General features: G+C 45.1%; 1 protein-coding gene across 15 annotated transcripts in view; it reads right to left on the bottom strand.

Annotated features, from left to right (window-relative positions):
* Positions 1 to 27154, bottom strand: part of BCORL1 (BCL6 corepressor like 1) — a 1042621-nt gene that overhangs the window by 311279 nt on the left and 704188 nt on the right. For 12 of the 15 annotated variants that reach the window (XM_085607780.1, XM_085607776.1, XM_085607781.1 and 9 more), the window contains one exon: positions 1119 to 1199. The exons of the other annotated variants lie outside the window; for them this stretch is intronic. In XM_085607780.1, the coding sequence (XP_085463906.1) occupies positions 1119 to 1199 (81 nt within the window). The remainder of the gene's footprint in view (positions 1 to 1118; positions 1200 to 27154) is intronic. 15 annotated transcript variants of the gene reach the window in all.

The following is a 27154-nucleotide window of genomic DNA, read 5'->3' as shown; positions in this document are numbered from 1 at the left end:
AAACCAGAGGCGTATAAAGCAAACCCCAGAGAGGCCACATGGTAGCATTGGAAAACAAATTAAATATTTAGAAGACTGTGTGACAATGATGTCTCACTGTGAGTTGATTAGCACAGACTAATCTAACCTACAATGGACAAATACGTGTGGAGGAGAGTAGTTCAGTGCTCTGTCACCTCACTGGCTGAAGTTTGGGTCTTTTCTAACGAGGTGACAAGGCTTCCAAAGTTCATAGCTTTTATGTTGGTTTTAAAGGAAATGTCTTAGCACTGATGCGGTAATGTTACGTTAGGATTTTCAGCTTGATGATGGGGAACACTTCAAGCTTGCTGGTCTATGGAGAAGCCAATGCCAGAGACTGATGGATATAATGTGTGTGTGTGTATGCTACATTGGATTAAGTAACAGATTTATTGAACTTAACAGTAAATTGCGTTTCACTGTAACATATCAGGTACATCTGTCTCAAGACTAATACAAACTGCTCAAAACAAAAACAAGTGATAACAGGAAAAAAAAGGTAATCAATAGGGGTTGTAAGAATAAATTTACTTCTCTGCTTGGTCTTTATGTTCTGAAGTTGCATTGATTAACAAGGACATCAACTTAGCAAACAGTGTAATGTTTTGTATCTCTACAACTATATTACAAAGTTATGCAATGTGCAGGATTTCAACCGAGAAGTCAACAAATGAACTAAGCACGCTCAAAATATGCTATTTCAGACACCTTTCTCCTAAATAGTAAAAGATATTCTAAAACAAAAAGTGTCTGATATACCCACTGACTCAATAACTAGATTGTTTAAGATTCAGATGTGCATGCCATTTTTAGGTAGTTACAACAGAAACACAAATGCCCTTTTTCTGGCTTACTACAATTGTTAAATTGGGCCTGTTTCAGCTGGCAAACACTCAATTTCAGGAAAAAGTTCCTTTTGAGGAAACTCAGAAACATGAGAAAAAGGAGGTTATTGTCTAAATAAATGATAATCAAGCCTCAAATCTCTCTCTACATTGTAATAACCTTTATAGAATAAGGCAAAAAGCCAGTTTTCAAAGAGTGTGCAAGGACCACAACATCTTGATCCAGTCTGGGAGGAGGAATAAATCACTCACCTGACTGGCTGCGAGTTCTACTGGTTAGGACCACAGGGATAAAATCTCGGAAATTGTTCTTGGGTTTCTTCTCAGGGTAACCTGGGCAGGTCAGGAAAGACACACCAGTGGATAGAGTGGGGTGAGGGAAGGAGTGAAAGAGAGAGAACACACAAGTAGCGTATAAATCCAACATGTTCCAACTACAACTGTGGCTCAACGTCTTATATAATAGTTCCACAGAAAACCAAGAAAAAGCTTTACTTAGTTCTCTTTTACTTCCATCCACTTTGGAGATGAAGCAAGACTATCCTTACCTGTTAACTCATCCTTTGCTCATGTTGGCTGTCAACGCAAGGAAAACAACAACAAGGCAGCACACAACAAAAACTAACTACCAATGTTTTTCATTTGTACTAGAAGACAAGGCTCCAGGCTCAAGTTTCTGTACCACATGTTACACAGGTGGTATGATAATCACACACTCCAAATAGCATATCTAGTTAAACACACACCAGAGAATACAACAAATCTACACAGTACAACTCCTCTTCAAAGACGTGTAACAAAAATCAGGTCCAAATAAGCTTTGTTTTAATAAACATTTCTACCCCTAAAATCACATTCAACAATTTGTATAACACTTCCTCTCTGCTGTAAGATGGAGCCTCTCCTTCGTCGATTAACACCCTATATATTTACCAGCGATACATGCACAATCGGTGAACAAAAAAAGGAGAATTGAGCTATTGAATGATGCTTGTGGCAATCATTTACACCACACAGCAGAAAGGCAGCCTGTGGAGAGTTTGAGCCCTTCTTTTGAGTGCAAAAATGGAGGCTTGGCTTCAGAGCCAGATTATAAAATGTGTCTCTTGCCCAAACTTGATCAGGGCAATGGGACTAAGAAAAGACAGTGGGCAAATGAGATACACATTTACGCGCCAGATGGATTTAGGCTTTCAAAATAATAAAGTGCTGGGTACAAAAGGAAAAAGTCTGTGCAAAAAAAAAGTATGATTTAAAGGAAAAAGGAAAGTACTGTCAAGAAGGCGTATCTTCAAGACAGGAACCTTAAATAACAGCAAGCTACTGGCACAAATAGAGACCTTCTGAGCATGGGTAAAACGATGTTCCATTTCTAACCAGTGTCTCTTTTCATGAAGGTATATATTTTGATGCATGAACAGGGAACTGTGTCTCTATTACTTTAAAGCTTTATTAAGCAACAAAATGGTTACTTACCAGTAGGAATAATTTTGCTGCTTGTAGAATTTTCTGAATTCACATGCTGTGCATTATTCTACCATCTTGTGGCTGGGTCCAGAATCATATTTCGTACTCTTTTTCTCTCACTCTTTTCTTTTTTTACTCGAGTGTCATCTGTAGCCATTTGGTGCCTTGTCACTCCTCGTGCGACTTCAGAAGTGCGCCCCAGAAGCCTCCGAGTGTAGTCACCAGCTTCAGATTCTTTTTTCCCTTTGTAGACTATTTGTGCATGCAGGCTTCTGTTCTATCGCTCAAGAGTTGTAGTATAATTACCTCCTTGCCTCACCTCATATCCTGGGAAGGTGGAGGGTCACATGTGAATCTAGAAACTTCTTCAAGCTGCAAAACAATCATTTTGTTTTGCAGCATGAATCCTTTTGTGGATTTACATGCTGTGCATCGATTTTGTAGCGGTATTCTGGGTCACTGTTGATTGCAGTGTTAAAATGAGGTTGGGCTTGCGAACAGATGATTCAGTACTTTCTGTACAACTTGTCCATACAGTAGTGTTTTGTGAAGGTGAGGATAGATGAACATGTGGCTGTTATCCAAACTTCGTTGAGGGTCATGTTTCCTAGGAAGCCAAGGTGGAGCCCTTCTAACTTGTTCATTGTGCCGTAGGCTTCTCTTCAAGGTGTTTCCCTGCCTACTGGTAACACAATTGGATTGTTTTAACTATCCACCTTGTAATGGTCCCTTTTGCTACAAGTAAGCCCTTGTTGAGGGTTGCAAATGATACGAAGAATTGACTTTCCTTTTTGATCTCCCTTGACTTGTCAAGGTAGAGCCTCACAGCCCTGCATAAGTATAGTGTACACAGCAATCTCTCGGCTTGTGTTTTGTTGTTGAAAAAAAATCTGGGTAACTGGATAGCTTGGGTCATGTGAAATAGCAGTTTGATCTTTAGGAGGAAACATGGGTTAGTTCACACCGTTATCCTATCCTTATGTATTTGCAGATATGGGTCTTCAGTGGTTAGCGCCTGCAGCTCGTTCATCCTGCGTAATGATGTGATTGCAATTAGGAAGGCGGTTTTCCAGCTCAGGAATCGCACTTCTGCCTTGAGCATGTGCTTGAATATTAGCGACAAATTGAGGTTCCACATTAGCATCGGTGCAAACCTTGGTGGAGCTATACTCTTTTACCCTTTGGGCAATCTCTTGATAAATGGTGTTGTGAAGAAACGTCTTCCTATGTGGCCTTGTGTGTAGGCCACTGTCGTCGCCAAGTGCATCTTTAATTAAATGTATGTCAGTTTTGATGTGCAGCAGGTAGGTGAGATAGTCTGAGGAACTGACCCTTGTCTTTGCCCCTCAGTACGTATCTATGCTCTTTCGCAGTGTAGCATCTTCTTGTGTGTGGACATCTTGCCACCTTTAGGACTTCCAGTGAACGTTTTGGGAGATTAAAGTATCCAAATTCTATGTCCTCAAGAGCCAGGCAGCCAGACTCCGCCTGTCCACTTCTGGGTGGAAGACTTTCCCTCCTTGCGTGAAGAGGAGGTTGTGTCTTTGTGGTAACTTGTTTACATTTCCCTCGTCATCTCCACCAGGTCTGAGAACCATGCTTATCTTGCCCACTGTGGACCAATAAGGATCATTGTCATCTGGGACTGTTTGCATTTGTTTATCACTCGGGGTATGAGGGGGGGGACTGGTGGAAAGCATAGGCAAATTTCCCTGGAAGAGGTGGTGTGGGTGCCTAGATGCGAAGTCTCTGCATTTTGTGTTTTCTAGAGTTGCGAATATGTCGACTTTGTCGTTTAATTCCCATTCGTGTGATATGGATGCTTGTCTGCTTAGTTTGCCTGCCTCTCAGTTTTCTACATCAGGCAGGTGTATTGTTATCAAATCAATTCCTCTCTGAATGGCCCATCTCCAAATCCCTTGGGCTAGCTTTGACAGCATATAAAATCTTCATCCCCTTTGTTTGTTCAGATAGAACATCGTGATTATGTTGTCTTTTAGCTCTCCAATGTGTGCTCCTCAGCACGTGTGGGACATGCCTGAGGTGATGGCCACTGCTGGTTGTATTAATGTCCTGCCTATTGCTATGTTGTCTGCATTCCACCATGTCATCTCTTCGTGTTCTCTCTGCATTACAACTACTAGATCTTCCCAACTCACTGTTACCTGTGACCATTGGTTTTGGATCCACTCTTGCAGTGGTCTCATGTGTGGTCGTTGCATGTGGGATCAGCGGAATATATGAGGCTACCATGCCTAACATCTTTCCCGCAGTCCTCACTGTCAGAGACTGATGCTTGCAGTATAGGCCTGGTCTGTTATCACCTGAACCCTTTTGGAGGTAGGAAATGCTCATCCCATGATCGTTTTGATTCTCGTCCCAAAGTGTTGTTGGCTGTCCCTAATAGTGTGTTCCCGTAATTGAGACGACTAGTTATAAGGGCCTGGACAAGGGTTCAGGAGCACATTCGCGTTTGCGATCCTCCACTGGGTTGCAGCCTCCTCTCAAACTTTTGGCCATACTATTCCACTATCTTGCTTTACTTCTCTAGCGGGAGCTCTGTGGATGTTGACACATTCGCCCTCTTTCTTGCCATGGCCACAATGATGGAATCCGCCACTGCATTACCCTTGAGGTACACAGGGTCTTTTGAAATATGTCTGTATTTTTTGTCTATCCTCTGCGTTACCGAGATGCTGGCTCTCTAAAGGCAATTCTCCCCGATCTACGATGCTTGGCAGCATGGGGAAAGGTATTGGTTTTTGCTCGGGGCTGGTAGGAGTGTCTCTAGGAGGAAATGAGCCTGTGTGCTCTCTTCTTCTAGTTCTACCCCGTTCTTATCTGCTACCCTATTCACTATGGCATTGTACATTAAGATGCTGTTGGGTAGCGAAGGTCTTGAGGGGCGTGTGTCGATCGCCACTTCTTGCGAGTCTGTTTTTAGGTACTGACACTGTTCATCACCACTTTCAGGATCCTGGAACATACCCTTGCTCCTCCATGTCCTCCTCCTAGAGGAACATTTCCTGCTCATCTTCTAAGGGTTCAGGAGTAGTTGGTGGGTTGAGTTCAACTTGATCTTCTTCCACCCTGCTCTTTTCCTCCGGTGGCCTTGAGGCAATTTTGAATTCCTTCATAAAGGCCTTGATATCCTTCTTCTTCTGAAGAATTGCCGCCATCTCGGCCTCAAGACACCTTTTCTTTTTCTTGATTTCTAAGGCTCGCTCTACGGCACTGAGAATTTTTGATGCCATTTTCTTATGCTCTGGTGTATCCACTGAGTCTACTTTTCCCTTCTCCTCTCGATCGTCCTTCCGCATTGACGGTATCTCTGAGAGGCTACATATATCTGTGTCTCTCTTTCGGGAACTGTGAAGTTCCTCATTGGATTTTAGCTTTCCTTCGGTCGCAGAACAATTCTAGGCCAAGGCAGCCTTATGGGGTTTCGAGTCCAAAGACTTTAGCTTGGCCCTAGATGATTTTTTTCGGTGTTACCTGCCGCTTCCTATGTTCTCCATCCTTGGGTTTCTTTGACGGCCGTTTTGCATCGACTTCACAGACCTCTTACACCTTGACGTCAGAGTCTATTACATGGGTCACCTGTGCCTCCTCAACGCTGTTCTCATCACCCGAAAGACCAAGGCCTCTAAGCGATAGGCTCCTCTTCTTCTACGCCTGCATAGTAGGCTGTTATTGGCATCTCTGCCTCTCTCTCTCTCGCTTAGAAGGTCTTAGGCCAAAACTCAGCATACCCTTCACAATTCCTTGTGTCGTGGTTCTCTGGTAGGCAGAGGTTACAGACCTCCTGGTTTTCCTTTTGGAGAAACTTTCAACAACACTAGGGGCAGAATCTAAAGGGAGTGTTCTTCATTTTTTTTAGTGGTCATCTCACTTTTTCCGTGCACTCTCTTATCAGTGATCAAAGACATTTTTCTTTCGGTTCTCCTCGGGGACTCTTCAGTGATTTCCAGAGTCTTTTGGTTTTCAAACCATTTCTCTTTATTTTCCTCTTTCGATGATCCGACGTATTCTCTTACGTGATTCCTTTACCGTCCGTAGAGCTTCAGCTCCTGCTTTCAGACCCAATGCCGGAAAAAGAATCGAGATGCTGACCACGCACAGAGGCTTCCAGGGCGCATGTATTAGGAGGAGGGAGATAGAACCAAATGGCTACAGACGACTCCCAAGGGTGAAAAAGAAAAAAAAAAGAGGACTAACAAGAAGTTTCTGGCCCCAACCACTAGATGGCGAAATAATGCACAACATGTGAATCCAGAAAAGGATTCATGCTGCAAAACAAATGGCATTTTGAACTATCTAATAAAAGGACATTCATTTTTAAACTGTGTGTCTAAAATCAAAATGCAATAACATAGTCTAGCCCGTTTGCCATTACCGAGACTATCCCTTGCTCCCTTCAAACCCTCAGTTTTGGAGGCAGTGTAATGTAAATGAAAGAAACCAATATTTTCACAAGCCAAACTCTCGAGTTCAATAGCATAAGACATTGAATGGCTTCCCTCATTTTCTGTGATAGATGCAGTTTCGACATTAAGATGGCTGTGTGTGAAATGTTCTTTCTTCACATCAACACTGATAAGCAGGTCACAAGTTCAAATTTCAAATTCAGGCAAACAACTGAGCTTTCAACCCAGCAGAGAACAGTAAATCAAATATCAGTGAGTAATAGTAACATATTTTACTTACAACACTAATAAATGACATAAGTGCAGAAAGAAGCACTATTATTAATAGATTATAACAAATTGTGAAATCTCCCCTTCCCAAAGCAGAGTAGCTAAGACGCAGAACTGGAGTGCCCAGGCAAAAACAATGAAAATGTATGTTCAGTGTCAGGCGATAAAGAAAGAAACTAAATTCAGACAGCAAGTCATCTATTATTTCTGACTGTGCACTTTATTTCTAATATAAGCTTGAAAAGGCTGTCCCCACATTTTCTATTTTTGAAAAGGGAAGAAAGGAGCCTGTATCCTAAATTGTCATTGCCAGTAGAAACTACTGTCTCCCAACCCAGCCATGATCATGGGGGTGTTCATGCAAAAAAGGCTACCTCCTTCTAAAAAGGGAACTACTTTGGAGCTGTGGAATCTCTTTAAACTTCGAGTCTTCCTTCTAATACTATCTGAAAGCAAAAACTCATTTCTTTGCCTTCATTAGATTTCTGGCATGCTTATCTAGCTGGATGCAAAGGCAACCAATCACATACAATTCAGCAAAGACTAATTATTATCCTCCATTAGGAATCTGGCATGTGTATCTAGCTGGATGCAAAGGCACTCAAAACATACAATGAATCAACAACTGCATTGATCAAGCTGTCAGAAGAGTAAGGACATAGTCACTAATGTAAAACTCAAATGCTGCTATCATCTTCAAGTAAAAGATGAAAGATGATGTTTCGATACTCGGTAACTGGGATGAAATTGTGAAACTAGATGTTTTGAAGATTCCTCAAATGAACAAGCTTCTATCCGAAAGGACAACAAGAAGATAGGTGAGTAACCATCTTTAGATTTTTCATCGCATATAAAACTCACCGGGTATATATTATATAAAGCTGGTTGCATGTCTGCTGTTTGCTACAACTGTAAAAGGCCAAGACTCAAATTACACAGAAGTGAGCCCTTTACACTTGAACGAATTATAAAGTTATTTGAGTTTTAGATGAAGAGAATAATGGATTTCAAGAAGTCTGCATTAACAATTCTAATTCACAATCTGCAGATATCAAAAGGTCTTGGTAATTTAGACCCCATAATTATGGAAGCTGTTTAAACTAGTTCTTAGGCAGGAGGCACCACTTGAACTGAAGTAGTGGCACCCACCATCCCCTTCATTCACAGATACCTTTTTGAATGGAGCACTGTGAAAGGAAAGGCTTTGGCCTTAAATGCCTTTCATTATACACATAGAATTGTTCAGTTTTAAGACCGTAAGCGTGTATGAGCAGGCATGGATTTAGCCCTTAATGCTTTTGTTGTGATCACTACTGGATGCAGACATCACTGGTGGCAGAAATAAAAGTTACCCTCAAAGAGAAATTCAAAAACTTAGAAGGCAAAAACCAAGTTGAGAACAACCAAGTGCTAGATTTGGCGCTAGCATGGTGCAAGAACTCGGAGGGGAGGCGATTCAAGCCTGAATTATAATTAAACTTTGCACCTTGCCTTTTTTAAAAAATTTAATACTCATGCACAAAAGATTTGGATAAAGGTGCACTAAAAATTAAAAAACAATTATAAATGGAGACAACATAACCTACATCTATTTTGTAAAGCACTTGTTCACCAAATGGGTTTCTTGACTGTGTTAATAAGTTTATTGCTACCCACATCAATGCTCTTTGTATGGACTTTCACAGGATGCAAGGATGACAGAAGCCTTGAAAACTGACTTTGGAAACATATGATTAAACAAATGATGCTACAGTGTGTGCTTAATAAACTGAGCCACCAGAACAAGAATTTGATCTTCGAAGTTTAAAAGGCTTGTGAGAGTAACCTGCGGTAGAATGCTGTGGTATATGCTTCTACTTTTGCACTGGCTATTATTACTCCTGCTGGTGAGTTTTCAAAGAATCGCAAGCATGTGGTCGAGGGTTGCCTCTGATAGCAACAGAATGAGTGTGGAACTAGACATGGTGCAATAGGTGTGGGCATGAGGGTCAGATGGAAGTATGTGGCTTCAGTGGCAGTTGTGAGGTTGTTGGCGTGTGTTCCAACTTGGAGGACATGGGTATGGAAGGCAGTTGTAAGGACATGGATGCAAAAATCTGTTAGGAGATTATTATTTTTTGCGAGGTTAGGCTTTGGTACAAAAGAGGCTGTAGGAAAACCATTACTTTGTCAATATGGTGTACAAAGAAGACCAGTGAATCGGAGGACAATGGGCATTTTACTGAGATAATGACAGAAAAAAAAATCAAGGGTGATAAAGAGATTAGGGGCCTCATGTAGGTAAATAAATATTACCGGTTCTTAAATACCGAGCCGTACCGAATCGGTAAATTAGAATCGGTAAGTTATATGTAGGTAAAAATTCGGTAACAGTTACCGATTCGGTAACAGTCGGTAAATACGAATCGGAATTCACCGAATCGGTAAATACCGAGGTGGTATTTACCGAATCGGTAAATACCGAATCGGTATGTACGGATTCGGTAAATCAAATCACATGACTTGACGAAACAGCCAATCCAGTGCAACGACAGCCCACCCAACCAGGCAGTGCCCACACCCAGGCAGGTGTACATCATTAGCCGAAGTGGCCACACCCAGGCAGGTGTACATAATCAGCCGACCCTGGAGAGGCTTGGAGTGCAGAGGAGAGGCAGGGAGCCGTTGCATGTGCGAGCGGGTAAACGAACAGCATGTCCAGCCAGAGAACACAGAAAGACGGAGGGGAAAGGAGGAGGAAGCTGAAATTTAGCCCCAAGGAACTCCAGGTGCTGGTGGAGGAGGTGGTGAAGCAGCACCAGAAGCTGTTTGGAAGGCAATCCCTGCAAGTGCCTGAGGCTGAAAAGCGCAACATATGGCTGGCCATCCAGGCGCAGGTCAATGCTGTGGGAGTGACCCACAGGGACATTGAGGTCCTCAAAAAGCGCTGGTATGACCTCAGGATTGTAACCAAGAGGAAGATGGGCGACATCCAGAAGGAGGCCAGCCAGACCGGAGGTGGAACCAACAGGGCACCTGCCCTCACCGAACTGGAGGAGCTGGTGGCGGCCACAATCGAGCAAGAGAGCGTCGTGGGTCTTGGGGACGCCGACAGCTCTGCCAGAGCCGCAACACACCAAGGTAAGACGACAGCACGGCAATGTTGCCCCCCCTACCCCTATCCCACATCCCCCATTGTGAAACGAGAATCACACTGCAGTCCACACGTGTCAGTGCAGACAGGCAATGCATTCCGGGAGATGTAGTCAGGGCAACACTAACCATGACGTAAATGTTACAGGGCAACAAGGCATGTCACGCACTCGAGGCACAAGGAGACAGGGGACATATTGGAATGTGAAATGATTTATTGTGACGCTTGCAATGCAGCCCTTCGGGGACACTGAGCCAATGTTGTATTTCTGTCCACAGATGTGACATCATGCAGGACAGGGCATGCTGCAGGAGAGACGGCACACCGGCCACATAAATCACCTCTAGCCAGCACAAGTGCAGACCAGGGAGCAGGCCCACTGGCAGCCGCACCACCAACACAGCCAGCCTCGCCGCACACAGAGCCAGCATCACCTCACCGAGAGCCAGCATCACCACCACCAGAGCCAGCATCGCCACTCATGTTCGATTCACCGGCCACATCTCCGCTTGCAGGTGTGAGAATGAGGAGGCGTCCAGCAGCCAGGCTACGAGCCTTAGACACCTCGTCAGACGACAGCATGGGCCCAGAAGACCGCACCGGGCCCCAGGAAGGGAGCCATGCCACTGTGCCCCACACCTCACAGGCAGCACAGACGGAAGCAAGAGGGCGCCGCAGGTCGCGTGTCCAGAGTCCACCAGCACCCACTGACGGCCATGGTGTCTTCTTGGGGCTCGAGGGCCAAATGTTGAAGCAACAGCGCCTGCAATCAAAGGCAGTCATGTCAGTCCAGAGGCACATGCGGGTGATGAAGACAACATTAGTCAACATGGACACTAACATTAGCGGCATGGCTGCGGGCATTCGGGACATGTCCCAGTCAATCCAGCAGTTGTGCAGCAAATTAGATGCTGACATCGAAGCACGGCGCCGGGAACGCCAGAGACGGGACACCACCAGCAGGGCACTCAACCGTCTGGCAACTGCGACTTCTCTGCTGTGCCGGCGCTCTGTGACGATGCAGGAGGGCCTAACACAGTGCTACAGCGACCTGTCTCGGGGGATGGTGCAGGTGACAAGTGCACTAGGGGTGCTATTGACCAGTCAGGCGTCGACAACTGCTGCAGGGGATGCTGCGGAGAGCATCGACACCAGCAGCAGCATCACACCCCCCGTCCCAGAAGCACGCAGGAGCAGCAGGCGGCTTGGGGTTGGCTCTAGTGAGGATGCACAGGCCGTGCAATCCACCACTGCAGCGCGTATGCGCAAACATTGATGTGGCCCTGCTTAGCCACTTCCCATTGGGTGACGTAACCCTGGACATACTCCTTGTATAGATGGTATATTGCCAGATTGGCCTGTTCATGTGTTCATGGCGTGGTGCCACATTAAAACTACGTCAGGACTTCTCACAACTCGCTGTGTCCCCTTACTTACTCAGAAATAGTTGCATGTGATCACTGCCCGTCTCTCTCTCCCATCGATTGCAGTTGGCACTCTAGCTGCGTTGCCCTCTGGCTGGCCTGACTCATCCTCGTTGTCCTCAAAATATGTCAGTTCCACATCTGTACCTTTTTACGTGGCAAGGTTGTGCAGCATTGCACAAGTGGCAATAATCTTGCAGCAGGTGATGGGTTTGTACTGGCGTGCGCCTCCGCTCTTGTGGAGGCAGCGGAACCTGCTCTTCAGTAGTCCAAACGTGCGCTCCACCACATTGCGTGTTGTTTTGTGTGCCACGTTGTATCGTCTCTCACTCTGGGTTGCTGGGTGTAGGTAGGGAGTGAGGATGAATGACCGGCATGCATATGCACTGTCGCCTGGATGAGTAAAAGGGAACCATCAGTAACAAGCCTCTATACACTATGATTTGCAGGTTTCAAGGGGCGTCACTGTTACTTACCTAGCAGGTATCCCTCTCCGAATTCTCCGGCACTCAGTCGTGTGTAGATCCCACTATTCTGGAAGATGTAAGAGTCGTGGGTGCTCCCCGGATACTTTGCAACTATATCTGTGATGATGTTCCCTGCATCACAGATCACCTGCACATTGATGGAGTGGGTGGACTTCCTGTTCCTGTAGATGTGCTCTGTATCAGCTGGAGGACAGATTGGGATGTGTGTACCATCAATACAGCCGATGACATGGGGGAACTGTGCCATGTGATAAAAGTCTGTTTTTGTTTTCTGCAGTGCAGCCTGTGTGTTCGGGAAGCTTATGTAGTGGTGCATTCTCTGCATCATGGCATCCAGGACCTTCCTGAAGAAACGTGACAGGCAACTCTGGGATACCCCACCCACCGCAGCTATCACCACCTGATAACTGCCGGATGCCAACAGATGTAGGCTGCAGAGCACCTGCACATGTGGGGGTATGGCGTGCGCCCTTCTTATTGGATGGTCCAGGAGTGGGTGTAGGTCCCTGATTAAGTCCATGATGGTTTCGGGGTCTAGCCTGCACCTCTCATGTATCTCTGCATCAGTCAGCTGGAATAGTGTGATGCGCTGTCTGTAGATTTGTTCCTCCCGTCGCCACACCCTCAGTCCTGCTGCCTGTAGACGTAGGCGCCTTGCAATGACGTACATAGCGGCCATGTTGTCCACGCTGTTGCATTTTGGGTTTGATTATATGCATTGTTGATGGTTACCACCTGCTTTCAATCCGTGTTAATTACCGACTCTTATTTACCGATTTTCCTGGATTTCTTATTTACCGAGTGCTCCTACATGTCATTTTAGATTTTACCACTTCATATTTACCACTTCATGTTTACCGATTCGTTAATTTTGTCTTCGGTAAATATGAATCGGTATTTTAGAATTCGGTAAATATGATTCGGTATTTACCGCCTCATATTTACCGAAAAGTCGTTTTTGGACTCCTACATCTCACTTGTCTGAATACCGGTCGGTAACGGCATATTTACCGAAAATCGGCCGTTACCGACCGGTATTTGGCTACCTACATGAGGCCCTTAGTGAGGAGAAGCGGGACTCTAATGACCAGTAGCGTTGATCCAATTAGCAAGAGCTAAAATTGGAAATCCTTTCAGTACAGCCTAGTGACACCCAAAGCTGCGACCCTTAACAATCTTGTTACCATTTCTAGCAAACAGCTCCGAAATCTTGGAGGAGCAGCTGAATCAGTCAGAATGCAGGTGTCCACTTGTGATTACCTCACAGATCATTAGCTTTTGAGACCCCTGTGATTTGAAGCAGCCCTATGATGTATTTCAGGATGTACTCTACAAAAACATAACAAACTACCCTTAATCTACCTTTCACACCCGTGTACTTGGTATATGTTAACTCATTACCATAGCATATTTTAACAATGAGTAGGGAAATGCATTTCATCTATGAAGTCCTTTATGCAAGGCAAAACGTGCACCGTGGATAACCACAAAAACAGGAGGACTAATTAAAAAGGGGACCCAAGTAAAAGAAGAAACAAAAACATGAGTAACGTCCCTCAGGTGTAGCAGTAGTGAGTGGCTTATGCGTTGACGAGAAGGCGAAAGGACAGCTTACCTCTACAGTGCAGATAAGGAGAAACACTGTTAAATTACTATATGGGGAAACTGCAAAATAAGCTTTTCAGACAATTAACGAATGCTTTCCAACCAGTGTACCAGAAGGTAACATTCTGAAATGGCTAACCTTGTTAAACGTTTAAAAAGAGTTTTAAATGCCCTGTAGATAGGCTAAAAGACCAATTCTCAATTTATCAATGTGCTTAAATGGTTCAATGCATCTACCACAAGTGTCGCTTGGCAATATGTCTATAGGGACAGACAATCATTGTTCATCTAACTACATTCAAACTAAGCAAAGGGACACAAAACGCGCTTGCTGCACTAGAACATGAAATGATCTCTTCAGAGTTATATCGGCGTTTTAATTTTATACATGCAGAGAGATTTTTATGCCTACTGATACAAGTGCATAAATGAACTAAGCAAAAATTCAAGCATCCAGAAGTGTCGACATTCCCAGGCGGAAAAGGACTTTAAGATGAACTTCATCAGAATATTTCCATGTAGTGTCTATCAGTGCAACCACAATGAGCATATCGATTTAACCCTCCTTAAGATTATACACAGTTGCTTCTTCTGTGAAGTGGTGTTTATATATATATATATTCACTGAAAAAAACATAGGTTTCAGGGGTGTTATAGTTAGCTGGACTTTTCACTTGTACAAAACCATTGAAATTCCCCCGTTATAGTTAGTTCAGCTAACTATAACTCGCGCGCCCGCAATGCACTGCTGATGACGTCACATATTACATCACTCATGACATGGTCAGTGACATCACTGATGACATCTCAAATGACATCACTGATGACATCACTGATGATATCATCCAGTGAATGTGTTTTTCTGAAAATTAAATATGTTTTATATATGTATATCTCAAGGTCGATGGAAGAATAAATGGGTATATAAGTGTCTAAATGGATGATTTGTTTTTGAAAAATTGATTGTGTAACTGACTGATTAAGTGTATCATAGTGAATACATGGCTTAGTGAGTAATGTTTAAATATGTAAATATCTGTATCAGTCTCTCACTTTGTGTATAAGTGGCTGCATGGGTTGGTGAGTAGCTACATGGGTGTCTATATAGGTTATTAGTTGGTTTTTTGAGTATCAGTCTGAGTGTCTGCATGGTTCGGTGGAGGGTATTACGTAGTGCATAGGTGCATGAATGAGTGACTCACTGTTTGTATGTGTTGAACACAGCATGTGTGCAGGACTGTATGGGTGGATGAGTATGTGTATGGGTGTGTTAGTGAGTGAATGACTGTCTCAATAGTGTCTTTATGAGTAACTACATATGTTTTAAACTAGTATATGTGACTATTGGTGTATATATGTGAGTATATGTGAGAGTTAGAGATTGAAAGAGTTCCTGTATGAATAAGTATGTGTTTCTATAAGTGATTGTTTAAAAGACTAAGTATGTGTAAGTTTCCGTAGAAGTAAGTGTGGTGGTGTGTGTATAACTGTATATGCAAGTAAATGTATGTTTGATTCTTTATTAGCATGAGTGACTATGTGTGTGAGTAACTCTATGGATGAGTGGCATTGTGTAACAGGATGTATAGGTGTATGAGTACATATGATGAGTGAGTACATGTATGAGTGACTGTATAGGACTGTTGGTGAATGAGTGGATGTGTATGTGGATCTTAGAATTACTGAAGAGGTTGTTGTAAATGGTATTGGTATGTCCATTGTTTTGAAAATTCTAGTCTCTATTTTTGAATGTGTGTATCAAAGGTTATATTAGGGTGAGAGGAGGTCTGCCACTCTATCACAAGGATGATGTCATCAGTGATGTCATCAGTGATGTCATTTGAGATGTCATCAGTGATGTCATGAGTGATGTCACTGACCATGTCATGAGTGATGTAATATGTGACGTCATCAGCAGTGCATTACGTGCGCACGAGTTATAGTTAGCTGAACTAACTATAACAGGGGAATTTCAATGGTTTTGTACAAGTGAAAAGTCCAGCTAACTATAACACCCCTGAAACCTATGTTTTTTTCAGTGAATTTCTGAGGTTTTTTAAATGCTAATTCCTAACTATAACGTGCCTGAAACCTATGGTTTTTTCTGTGAATTTCAAAGGTTTTTGAATTGCTAATTTCTAACTATGCCTACAGAGATAGGACATGTGAAGAAAGAAGAAAAAATGCACAGAAAGAAACAAAAGAAGTGCAGAAAGAAGCAACAGAAGTCCTAAAATACGAAGATAAGTGCAGGAAGAAGGATAACGTGCAGAAAGAACAAAAAGAAGAGCAGAAAGAAGCCTTGTTGCAAAATCATCCTGTACCCTCAACTTTTTCAGACGGATACTGGTGGTAACTGAGTCTGACTAACCAGTCCTAGAGCCAGTGCTATGTTAAAAGACACTTAGAATACAGTGAAAACACCTACATACACTAGGGAACATTATGCGTTGGGGTCCCCCTGTGATTAGCATGACCTCCTCTGTAAGCCCCTAGTATATAACAGGGCATGGGGATTAAAACTACCTCTTAAAACAGGCCACAGGGCGTTTTTGCACACGTTAACTCAGGCCCCGTCCCCTCCCTTCACCACTGTGTAAACACGCCCTGTGTCCGTTTTTAGTTGGGAGATTAAGTTCATTTGAATCCTGAGGGTCCCTAGGGTCCAACTAGCCCACTAGGTACCTCCAGTAAGTGCCACAGAGCTGCGTTGCAGAGAGGTGTAAAAAGTGGCACGGCCTGGACCACCTCTCTGCAATGCAGCTCAGTGGCGCTTACTGGAAGCACTTGGTGGGCTAGTTAGCCCCCAGGGGCCCTCAGTATTGAAGGGAAATTATATCCCCAATTTAAAACGTGCCGTAGTGCGTGTTTGCACACGTCACCTCAGGCCCCGTCCCCTCCCTTCACCACTGTGTAAACGCGCCCTGTGGCTGTTCTAAGTTGAGAGATTAAGTCCCCTTGAACCCTAAGGGTCCCTAGGGTCAAACTAGACCACTAGGTACCTCCAGTAAGCGCCACAGAGCTGCGTTGCAGAGAGGTGTAAAAAGGGGCTTGCCCTCAGAACACCTGTCTGCAGCGCAGCTCCCTGGCGCATACTGGAGATGCCTGTTGGGGGCGCATTTGCAGAGTGCTGCACGGAGGGGGCATGGCCTCCGGCACGATGCCAGTCTTTTATTTATTTTAATTTTTTAAGAAGGGGGGCTGTGTGGTTCCCCTTCTTATTCTAATTTATTGGCCCTGATGACCCCATCCCCCAGGGCCTGTCTCCTAATTATATTTTTTTGACCCCAATCCCCAGAGCCGGCCACTGTTTTTTATTATTTTTAAAAAATATATATTTATAGACACACCTAGGACATGCTGGACAAACCGTACGTACCTATCACCATTACGATTTGCGTGATATTCATTAAAAGGCGACTATGCATACAATGAATCCACGTGGAATGTATTTACACCACTAGTGAAGCTCTGACATGTCTGATGCCCTACCGTGCCTAATCCCGGTAGACACCCTTGTTGTTTATTTATACAAACATGGGTAGCTATTGACGGGCACATTTAATACACATGCACACCAAGCCATTCAAAGGGGATTCGACAAAAATTCGACCAAAACTATGCAAAAAAAACCCCTCACGGTTAATAAAACACACATCCACTGCCGGATGTGTAATACTTTTTATTTTACTCTCTGGAAAGGGGACGAACATCACTTGAGAGTCACAGCGTGCTCCTGACAGAGCCCAATGCTGTGTTACACCCATCATTGCCTGCCGAGTGCCACACACCTCTGTGTTGTATTCCACTAGCTACTGCATATGCTATGACACTCTCTAGGCCATGTGCACTGTAACACCACCCCGTGAATATGTCATGCCACACTTGTCTTCGCACGGGTTATATTGCCCCCTATAACGTGCCTTCCTCGATGCCTATGTTATAACGCACAGTGCTATGCCATACATATTACAATCTGGGATCCATATCTTTGTCACAGTGCATATGCAACGTTACACTCACCAGCACATATTTTATATTACAACTTTAGAGACTAGTTAGGTTACACAACACTGCCCTGTGCATATTACACTCCAAGGCGCATATCGCATAGCACGCGCTAGTGCCTGTGCTATCTCGCGCTCTCCAATGAATCTGTCATTGCGCACAATGTATTGCATATTATATTTCACGCCCGGTTCATCTTATATCACACTTTTTGGTGCATAGTTTATACCATACACTATATCTAGTTTTCATTTTCAATCGTGCTCTCAGGACTATGTTCTATATAACACTGTGTTCACCTACCCTTTTCACGGGCATTACATTTTGCGATAGGGGGTTTAGGGTCAGGGGGTGTTTCTGCCAAGTGAGCCCAGAGTCACAGTCACAAACGTCCTCTTCTTCCTGAATAAAAGTGAGATTATGCTGCATACTTGTTCATATTTTAAGTAGTTCGCACAGACACAATGTTTTAAAAACAATAAAGTTCCTAATACCCGCCTTCTCTGAACAGTTAGCTTGCTGCCCCATCCCCCTCCTCCCTATCCTCTGTTGTGTGAATCCATGGACTAGCCTCCTCCCTCCTGCCATGCATGGTCTGATGTGCTGCCACTGCCCTCAATTTAGTATGATGTACCAGTCCACTCCTCCTGCCCTCCATTGCCCAATTCTATGCCCTATCATTGACCTCCTGCTTAAACTCTGTGCTTAGCTTGCTGCCCCTATTCTCCTTCCCCCTGCCCTCCGATGTCTTTGTGCATGCCCCTGCTCCATCCTTTTTGCCCACCATGTCCCATGGACCTGCCACTCCTATCTACTCTGAGTGTTCTGTTGAGCTGCCACTCCCCTCCCACCTACCTAGCATTGTCAGATGACTGTAACCTGTCCCTGCCACCTCCACCCTGCCTGTCCACATGCCATGCCCCTATCCTCTTCCTCCTGTCCTACATGGTCCATTGTACTGCCACACCCTTCTGCCCTCCCTGGTCTGTTGTGCTGCAACTGCTCCTCCTGCCTGCCCCGTGTGGTCTGTTGTGAGGCCCCTTCCCCCGAACTTTGTCTGTGCACAGGTCCTGACCCTCCCTTCTATCCTCCATCGTCCTTTGTGCATGCCCCTGCACCCTCCTTCTTGCCCATCATAGCCATTGTGCTGCCACTAACCCTCCCACTTGCCATGCATGGTCTTCTGTGCTGCCATGGCCCCTCCCACCTTCCCTGTGTGGTCAGTTAGCTGCCCCTGACCCCCTCCCACCTTCCCTCCATGGTCTGTGTGTATGCCATCACAGTCTCACTGTTGCTCTTCATGGTGTGTCTTGCTTCTAGTGCCCATCCTGCCTGACCTCCATGGCTATCTTGCTGCTCCTGCCCTGCCCCCTTGCCCCCAGCCCTCTGTTTACAAGTGCAGACCCCTACTCCCTCCCTCCTGGCTTGTCTGTTCCATTGTAATGCCCCTGATCCATCCCGCCTGCCCTTTATGGTCTGTTATGCTGCAGCTTTCTCTCCTGTCTGTCCATTATGGTCAGCTAGCTACCGTTGCCTCTTGCCCCTCTGTTCTCTGTTGTCCATGTGCATGGTCCTGTCCCCTCCCTCTTGCTTTCTATGGATTGTTGTGCTGCACTCCCGTCCTGCATGCCCTGTGTGGTGTATTGTGCTGCTGCAAACCCGGATGCCTGCCCTGCAGGGTCAGTTTGGTGCACCTCTCCATGTCCCTCCTGTCCTCTGTTATCCAAGTCCATGTCCCTATCCCATTTCCTTCCATGATCCAATGTACCATACTTGCGAACATTTTGAACTTGGTAAGAGGGAGATTTTGAAAAAAAACTGGGGTATTGATTTTCCCCTTTGAGTTACATTGAAAAAGAGGAGATTGTAGACAGGAGACAGATCAAATAAAGCCCATTTGAGCTTAAAAACATTGGACGTTTCCTGGCTGAATCGGGTCTGTTGGCATATATGGTTGTACTACCATTGCCTCTTCCTTCTGCCCACAATGGTCTATTACATTACCACAGCCTCTCTTGCAAGTCCTGTAAAAGTGTGGAACGCCTGACATCATCTTGATGTAATCAAAACTGTAATACCTAGAGCATTTCCTTTAGAAATTACATATATGAGAGGGTCTTATTGGCATCAAAATTATGGTTAGTGCTCTAAAAGACTAAAATAAGGACATATTTTCTGAGTTTTCAAATAGCGACAAAGCACTTTTAAATTATTTGTTATCTTTATGTCTTTTTATCCAGTTGACCACTTGATTAAATGTTGCACTTAGGGGAGAGGATGTGGTGTTACTTCCAGAACTGCAGACTTTGCAACTGGGGAACCAGGTTGAAGTTTCTGCTTCAGCTCGACATTCTGTGATTCTGGTCAAATCACTTAGTCTCCCCATGTCTACAACCAAAATGAATTTGTTCTTGTGTGATGTAACCAATGCTCATGTAAAGCACTCCAATACCTGACACGTCTGCACTATATAACACTGCAAAAAAACAAAATAATAAGTGTTTTGCACACTTCTGTCATTGGGCTATATTTGGGCTACATCTGGGTGATTTTGGGCTACATTTGGGCTCTTTTGTCTCCGGTGGCCATCTTGGGAGATTTATTTGTTATGAAGTTTCCTAATTTCCTCATTTACTGCAGTCTCCTCAGTAGGAAATACTTTCAGTTTTTTACTTTGATTCCATCAAGAAGGCATTCAGATGTGTCACACATTTGCCATAAATTCAGAACTCTTTTTGCTCATTAGATCACTGTAGTAAAGCTACTGCTCACCAGGGAAAACTGCTGCTGGTATTGAAAGTGCATGTTTCAGTCTGCATGTCAGAATTTTTTAATGAAATAGAAGAGGATTTGAGAAGTCACTCAAAATGTGCCCTAATTTTTCTTTCTGCAGAACTAATCATACTTTTTATGGAAAAATGAACCCCCTCATTTTGTTCCTTTTTAAATTAAATGTGTTAAGAGTTACCACTTTAATCTAAACAAGATGGCTTCAGGTGTGCCATACGTTTATCATAAGTAGGACTGTTAGCGCTCTAGTAGTTCTTTGGAACACTCTGGGAAGCTGCCGTAGAACACAAAGGAATCAACTGACAGTCTCTGCCCTTGTTGGATGTACATGTTTTACTGAGAATGTCAGACTTCATTCTCACATGACTGAGAAAGATAATGTGAATTTACAGAAAATAAGCTCTCAGTTTAGCTTATAGATCACCTTCCAAACCTCTGTGGTAAAAGCATGAGAAACTATTTTTCTCTCAATCATGATATCCCAGCAGAAGGCTTTTTCACATGGTGAAATCACCTTAGAACATACCACAATTCCTAAAATGAGTATGGTACCATCAACAAATGATTTATAATGTAACTAAAGTCTTAAAACCTTCTATTAACTGCAATGCTTTTTAATGAGGTGCTATCATGTATATTGGTCCCAAGATGGCTGCCAACACTTCTTGGATGAAGTGCTGACAGCCAATCACATCTCAGGATGAGATGTGTGGTTAGGCTCCGCCCACATATATATATGCTTTTAAATGCTATTTTCTCAGGAAATACTGAACAGATTTACACCAGACCTGCAAAAGGCACTTCCTTGACCTTATGGCTACCTCTCTGCCAAATTTCAAGTAATTCTGTTCAGCCGTTCGGGCTGTAGCTGTGTCTAAAGGTCCTATGGAAAAATGCATGGGGAAAACGCGTTTTGGGACCCCCCTTTTTTCTCGGCCCCTGCTTGACGAATCACCCCGAGACTTTCAGGGTAGGAGCTGAATGGAGCGCCCCATTAGTTTTCAAAATTTCGCGAGGATTCGTCAACCGGCGCCAAAGTTATTCAAAATAGAATTTTGAGATTTTCTATGGAAACTAGGTTGTAACTATAACTATCTACTGGCGACCGTCAGTAGATAATATATATATATATATATACACACACACACATAAAATAAATAAACAAACAGTGGCAGTCTATACGTTGTATGTATAGTTCAGTCACACTTCACAATGAAATATATATGTTTTATCTGTATATAACTTTGACTCCCATGGACACGCTAAGAATATTCAGCTAATATCCTGTATTCAATTTTCGGACACAGAAAATATTTTAAAGGGGGGTGGGCGGGCCATTTTTCAAAAAAGGGATACATTCCCATTTCAGCTGCCGTAAGTTGTATTTGCAGCTGCAGCAGAAACTGCCAAATTACTTTACTCCAAATTTGACATAAAAGTACAACTTCATTCAGAAAGTGAAATTTCTGAGGATTGGTGTAAATCCGTTAATTAGTTTTTGAGATACTAGCGTCTGAAAAAAGTGTGGGGTGGGCTTGAAAGGGAATGCACTTTTATAAAGCTTGGCTGTTTAAAATCAAAAGACCTGTCAATCATATTTGCATTTTTTGTCAAATGTGATTGGCTGATGAAGAGGATAACATCAACAAAAAAATCTCGTCATCTTGAAAATTGTCATGTTAGTGAAACTAAAAAGTGGGGGGAGCGGAGTAAAATAGAAAAATAAAATGCTCGATACAGTAAAATCAGGATTTTCAGAAATTTGCACCTGTTGCTGAAAACAAAATGGCTGCCTTTTGATTCAAATTTTCATGAGAAGATCCTCGCAGGATGCACAGATAGACGACGTCCGGCCCAAGATCAGGCGTTGTGGCCAATAGCCACTGCACACAGCCTAATAGGTTTGCAGCGCTAAATAGGTGCATGCCAGGTCAATGCAGTGAGTACATTATAGAAACTCATAAAATTAACTGAAAAAAACACTTTAAAGATTACAGAACAGCAAACACAAACTCAAAGACGCACAGAACCATACCAGTTATGGTATGAAACACACTAAGCACACCATAACTCATGCTGCCCATCAAGCTCAATACACTACTTCCCATGTAAATTAGCAGTCTATAAAGAGCAAAACATGGTGTGAGGCGTGAGTTATGCATTGGGCACTGCATACCATAACCAGCGAATTTCTGAGCCTTTTCAGGTTTGTGTTTGTTAAACAAGAGCTAAACAATTTACTGTGATTCTGAAAAACACCTAATTTTGCCTATTATGGTTACCCACACACGGAACACACCATAGCAAATGCCACCCACCATGTAGTTCTTTTATTTGTTTCTGTACAATTAAAATATTAGTGTGTTGAGCAAGGCAGGTGTCACGAGTTAAATGACGTGTGTTGTGTGTATTGATAACGATAACTGGCAAATTTACACAGTGTTCACACTTGTGCCAAAGTCATAACTCAGTTTTTTAACTGTGGTCTTCCTTTTCCGCTAATTTCATTTTTAGGTCTCGCCTGACCCAACGCATGCGCTGGTCTGGCGAGACTTATTGAGAGGGCTCCAAAAAGTGCTACCAGGCCAGCCTAGAGCTACAGTGCATGTGCGCGGGCGCGCCTGCCGCGTTTTACCGCAATTACTTTTACTTTAGGCCGCACGGCCGCTTTGATGTTTGATCGCGATCACTTTCACTTTCGCGGCCGCTTGGCATAGCCAATAGGTCTTGCTTTTGGGACCTTATAAGTATTTAGTTACGCAACTGTTGCATGGCTAAACACTTATAAGGTCCCAAAGGCGAGACCTATTGGCTATGTCAATGCTTGTTTAAGGATATACTTAATTTCCAAACCATCGCATCGCTGCACAATACCGAAGGGGCCACAGGGCCTGACCTGAGGTCAGTCCCGGCGCCTAGACTAACACAGGCAGCCAACATGCACCGCACACGGCCTTGGCCATGCGCAGCAGGAGGTGGCTGCAGGACCTTGCCTCTGGCCATCCCCTAATCTTAACCCAACATTGTCAGCCAACTCCCGCTGCGCACAGCCATAAGCTCTGTGCAGCAGGGGCTGGCTGCAAAAGCCAACCTGCTGCCAGCAGCCTTGTGTTTTCCATGTCTCTAGGTCCCTATAAGAGAATCGTTACAGTGTCTTCCCTTGTCTGTGTTTTTTACACCACCAATCGTCATCATCAAAGAACTTTATTTCGATCTCTATGGATCATAAAAGTGTAAACAAAACAAGACAACCAACAACCCACATATACATTTACCCCACCAATCAAAAGTTGTTAATCATAATTGCTCTGCAAGTCATTCAAAAGATAGTGGTTGAATCCAGCACCAAAAACAGTGACTTGCAAGAACATGATTGTTTATTGATTTGTGAATCGCACGCCCGTTTCAACACAATTTCTTAACAACTTGAGTCTTCTGCACTGCTAGAAATGCATCTTCGGACTCACAACTCTGAAAGTGCCCGTCCCCCATAGCTGTTGATTTTTTTTTTTTTTTTAGAGCACAAGATTAATGTTTCAGAATTTATAGCAATTTTCAAGGCGCCCCCCTTCTCCAGCCAATCACATTTGACAAAAAATTAAAACTTTTACTGATTGGAGTTGTGAAGAACAAGTTACTTACCTTCGATAACTATGTATTTGTAAGAAAAATTAGTTAGTTAGATTCCTCACCTTAGAATATCCCCCGGCGTCAGGCTGGATCCGGAAAGATTTTTCGGCAGCAATACCCCTTGCGCGTCGCTAGGCGTCGTCTGCGGCTCCGCGTCCGTCATCGGTGTCGAGCGCCGGAATGACGTTTTCTGAGTACTTAGACGCCGCCCTCGCGCGCTGATGTCAGTTCTTGTACATAGCTTTCCGCGCAAGGAACGCAGAGCCATACAAGAGACCGACACTGATGCCAAAAAAGTCTAGGGCCCTGAAAAGGATAACCTTAACCCTAGATGTCGGTTCGAAGAACGGGGAGGATGGGTGGGTCGGTGAGGAATCTAACCAACTAATGTTTCTTACAGATACATCGTTATCTAAGGTAAGTAACTTGTTCATCTGAAAGAAAAACGTTAGTTAGATTCCTAACCTTAGAATAGATACCCCAGCAATACCAACCCCGGTGGTGGTTCTGCGAACCAAGATCACACCAGAAAGTCCTGGAGAACAGAACGGTCAAAGAAGCCGTCTCTCCGGACTTGGCTGTCCAGGCAATAATGCTTGGCAAACGTGTGCAGCGAGGCCCACGTTGCTGCCTGACAAATGTTCTGCAAGGGGACTCCCCGACCCAGGGCAGTCGTCGCCGCCGTGGCCCGAGTGGAATGCGCCGTCAGCCCAACAGGATGTTCCTTTTTAGCTAAGGAGTAACAAGCTTTGATGCACAAAACGACCCACCGAGAGATGGTCTGCTTGTGCACCGCCCGCCCCTTCTTAGCGCCCACGTAGCCAACGAAGAGTTGGTCGTCCACCCGGAACTGTTTTGTGCGGTCCAGATAGAAGGAGAGCGCACGTTTTGGGTCGAGACGGTGGAGCCTCTCTTCCTCTTTCGAGAGACGTGGAGGCAGAAAGAAGGTGGGCAGCGTAACAGACTGCCCGATGTGAAAGGCAGTCACAACCTTAGGAAGGAAGGAAGGGCGAGTGCGGAGCACAACCTTGTCCGGATGGATAGAAAGGAAAGGAGGCTTAGAAGAGAGAGCCTGGAGCTCACTCACCCTTCTAGCAGAGGTGATGGCTACCAGGAAAGCAGTCTTAAGCGTCAACAGACGAAGAGGACAATTATGAAGTGGCTCAAAGGGAGCGCACATCAGATATGTCAAAACAAGATTCAAATCCCACTGAGGCATTACGAAAGGGACAGGAGGAAACATGTGAGTAATGCCCTTAAGGAATCGAGAAACCACAGGGAATTTGAAAGAGAGAAGGATGATCAGGAAGCCGGAGGAAGGCAGAGATAGCAGAAAGATAACCTTTAAGAGTGCCCAGAGCAGAGCCCTGCTGGGCCAAAGAAAGAAGGAAGAGAAGAACCTCAGAAAGAGGGGCGGAAAGGGAATCCACAGCCTTTGCTGTGCACCATGCCACAAATTTGTTCCACCTACAGGCGTATACCAAGTCAAATGGCATCAACTGTCGCCGCTCAATCTCCACGCATGGAGGTGGAGACTGGACAGGTTCGGGTGGAGGACCGTCCCCTGCTGCTGCGACAGAAGGTCCTCCTGAAGAGGCAGTGGTATCGGGGGATCGATGGACATACTGAGTAGCTCGGGATACCAATATCTTCGTGCCCAATCTGGAGCCACCAAGATGACTTGCGCCCGGTCGCGCCTGATCTTCTTCAGCACTCTGGGCAGAAGTGGTAAAGGCAGAAAGGCGTACAACAGACCGCAACTCCACTCGCGACGAAAAGCGTCCCGAGCGAGTGCCGCCTTGGAAACTCCAAAGCGCAGAACTGCTGACATTGCGCGTTCTCTTCGGTGGCGAATAGATCTAACCAAGGCTCTCCCCACTGCCGAAAGAGGCCTTGGGCCACGTCCGAGTTCAAACGCCATTCGTGATCCATCATGCACCGGCGGCTGAGTTCGTCTGCTCTGGCGTTCAGAGAGCACGCCAGATGTTGAACCACCAGGGTGATGTCCTGATGTTCCAGCCATGTCCAGAGGCGCAGAGCCTCCTGACAAAGGGTCCACAACCCCACCCCACCCTGTTTGTTGCAATACCACATGGCGGTGGTGTTGTCCGTAAACACCTGCACCACACATCCCCGGACAACGGGAAGGAATGCCTTCAGTGCAAGTCGGATCGCTCTCAGCTCCAAAAGGTTGATATGGAGCCGAGACTCCGCCGGAGACCAGAGTCCTCTGATCTCCGCCTCCCCCATGTGGTCCCCCCATCCCAGGAGGGACGCATCCGTCACCACTACGTGCCCTGGGTGGGGTAGGGAGAGGGATCTGCCGCTGACCCAATCGCGGTTCGTGAGCCACCACTGCAACTGTTTTGCAGTGCCCTCCGAGATCAAGACATGGTCGGACAGGTTGCCCCGATGCTGGGCCCACTGAAACTTCAGGTCGCACTGCAGAGCCCGCATTCGCCACCTGGCGTGATGCACTAACAGGATGCAGGAGGCCATCAGACCCAGAAGCCGCAGCACCAACCTGACAAAACCCGAGATAGAGGCTGAAAGATGGGAATCAGAGCCTGAAAATCCCGGACCCGCTGCTCCGGAGGATAAGCCCGGAACTGCGCCGAGTCCAGAACCGCCCCGATGAAAAGGACCTTCTGGGAGGGACTCAGATGCGACTTCGGCACGTTGATGGAGAACTCCAGCAAATGCAGGAGGTCGGCCGTAGTCTGGAGGTGGGAGACGACCTGCTGGGGCGAGCCCGCCTTCAACAGCCAGTCGTCGAGATAGGGGAAGACTGGAACCCCTGATCTGCGCAGATGAGCTGCGACCACCGCCATCACTTTCGTGAACACCCGAGGGGCACTGGTGAGGCCGAAGGGGAGCACCGTGATCTGAAAATGCTCCTGACCCACCGTGAACCGCAGGTAACGCCGGTGGGACGGCAGGACGGGAATGTGAAAATAAGCGTCCTGCAAGTCCAACGCTACCATCCAGTCTCCTGGATCCAGGGCAGCCAGAACCTGAGCTAGGGTAAGCATCTTGAACCTCTCCT

Source organism: Triturus cristatus, chromosome 5_2, assembly GCF_964204655.1.
Source record: "Triturus cristatus chromosome 5_2, aTriCri1.1, whole genome shotgun sequence".
NCBI classification, from domain to species: Eukaryota; Metazoa; Chordata; class Amphibia; order Caudata; family Salamandridae; genus Triturus; species Triturus cristatus.
Note: the sequence above shows the minus strand (reverse complement) of the source record. Positions and strands in the feature narration are given on the sequence as shown.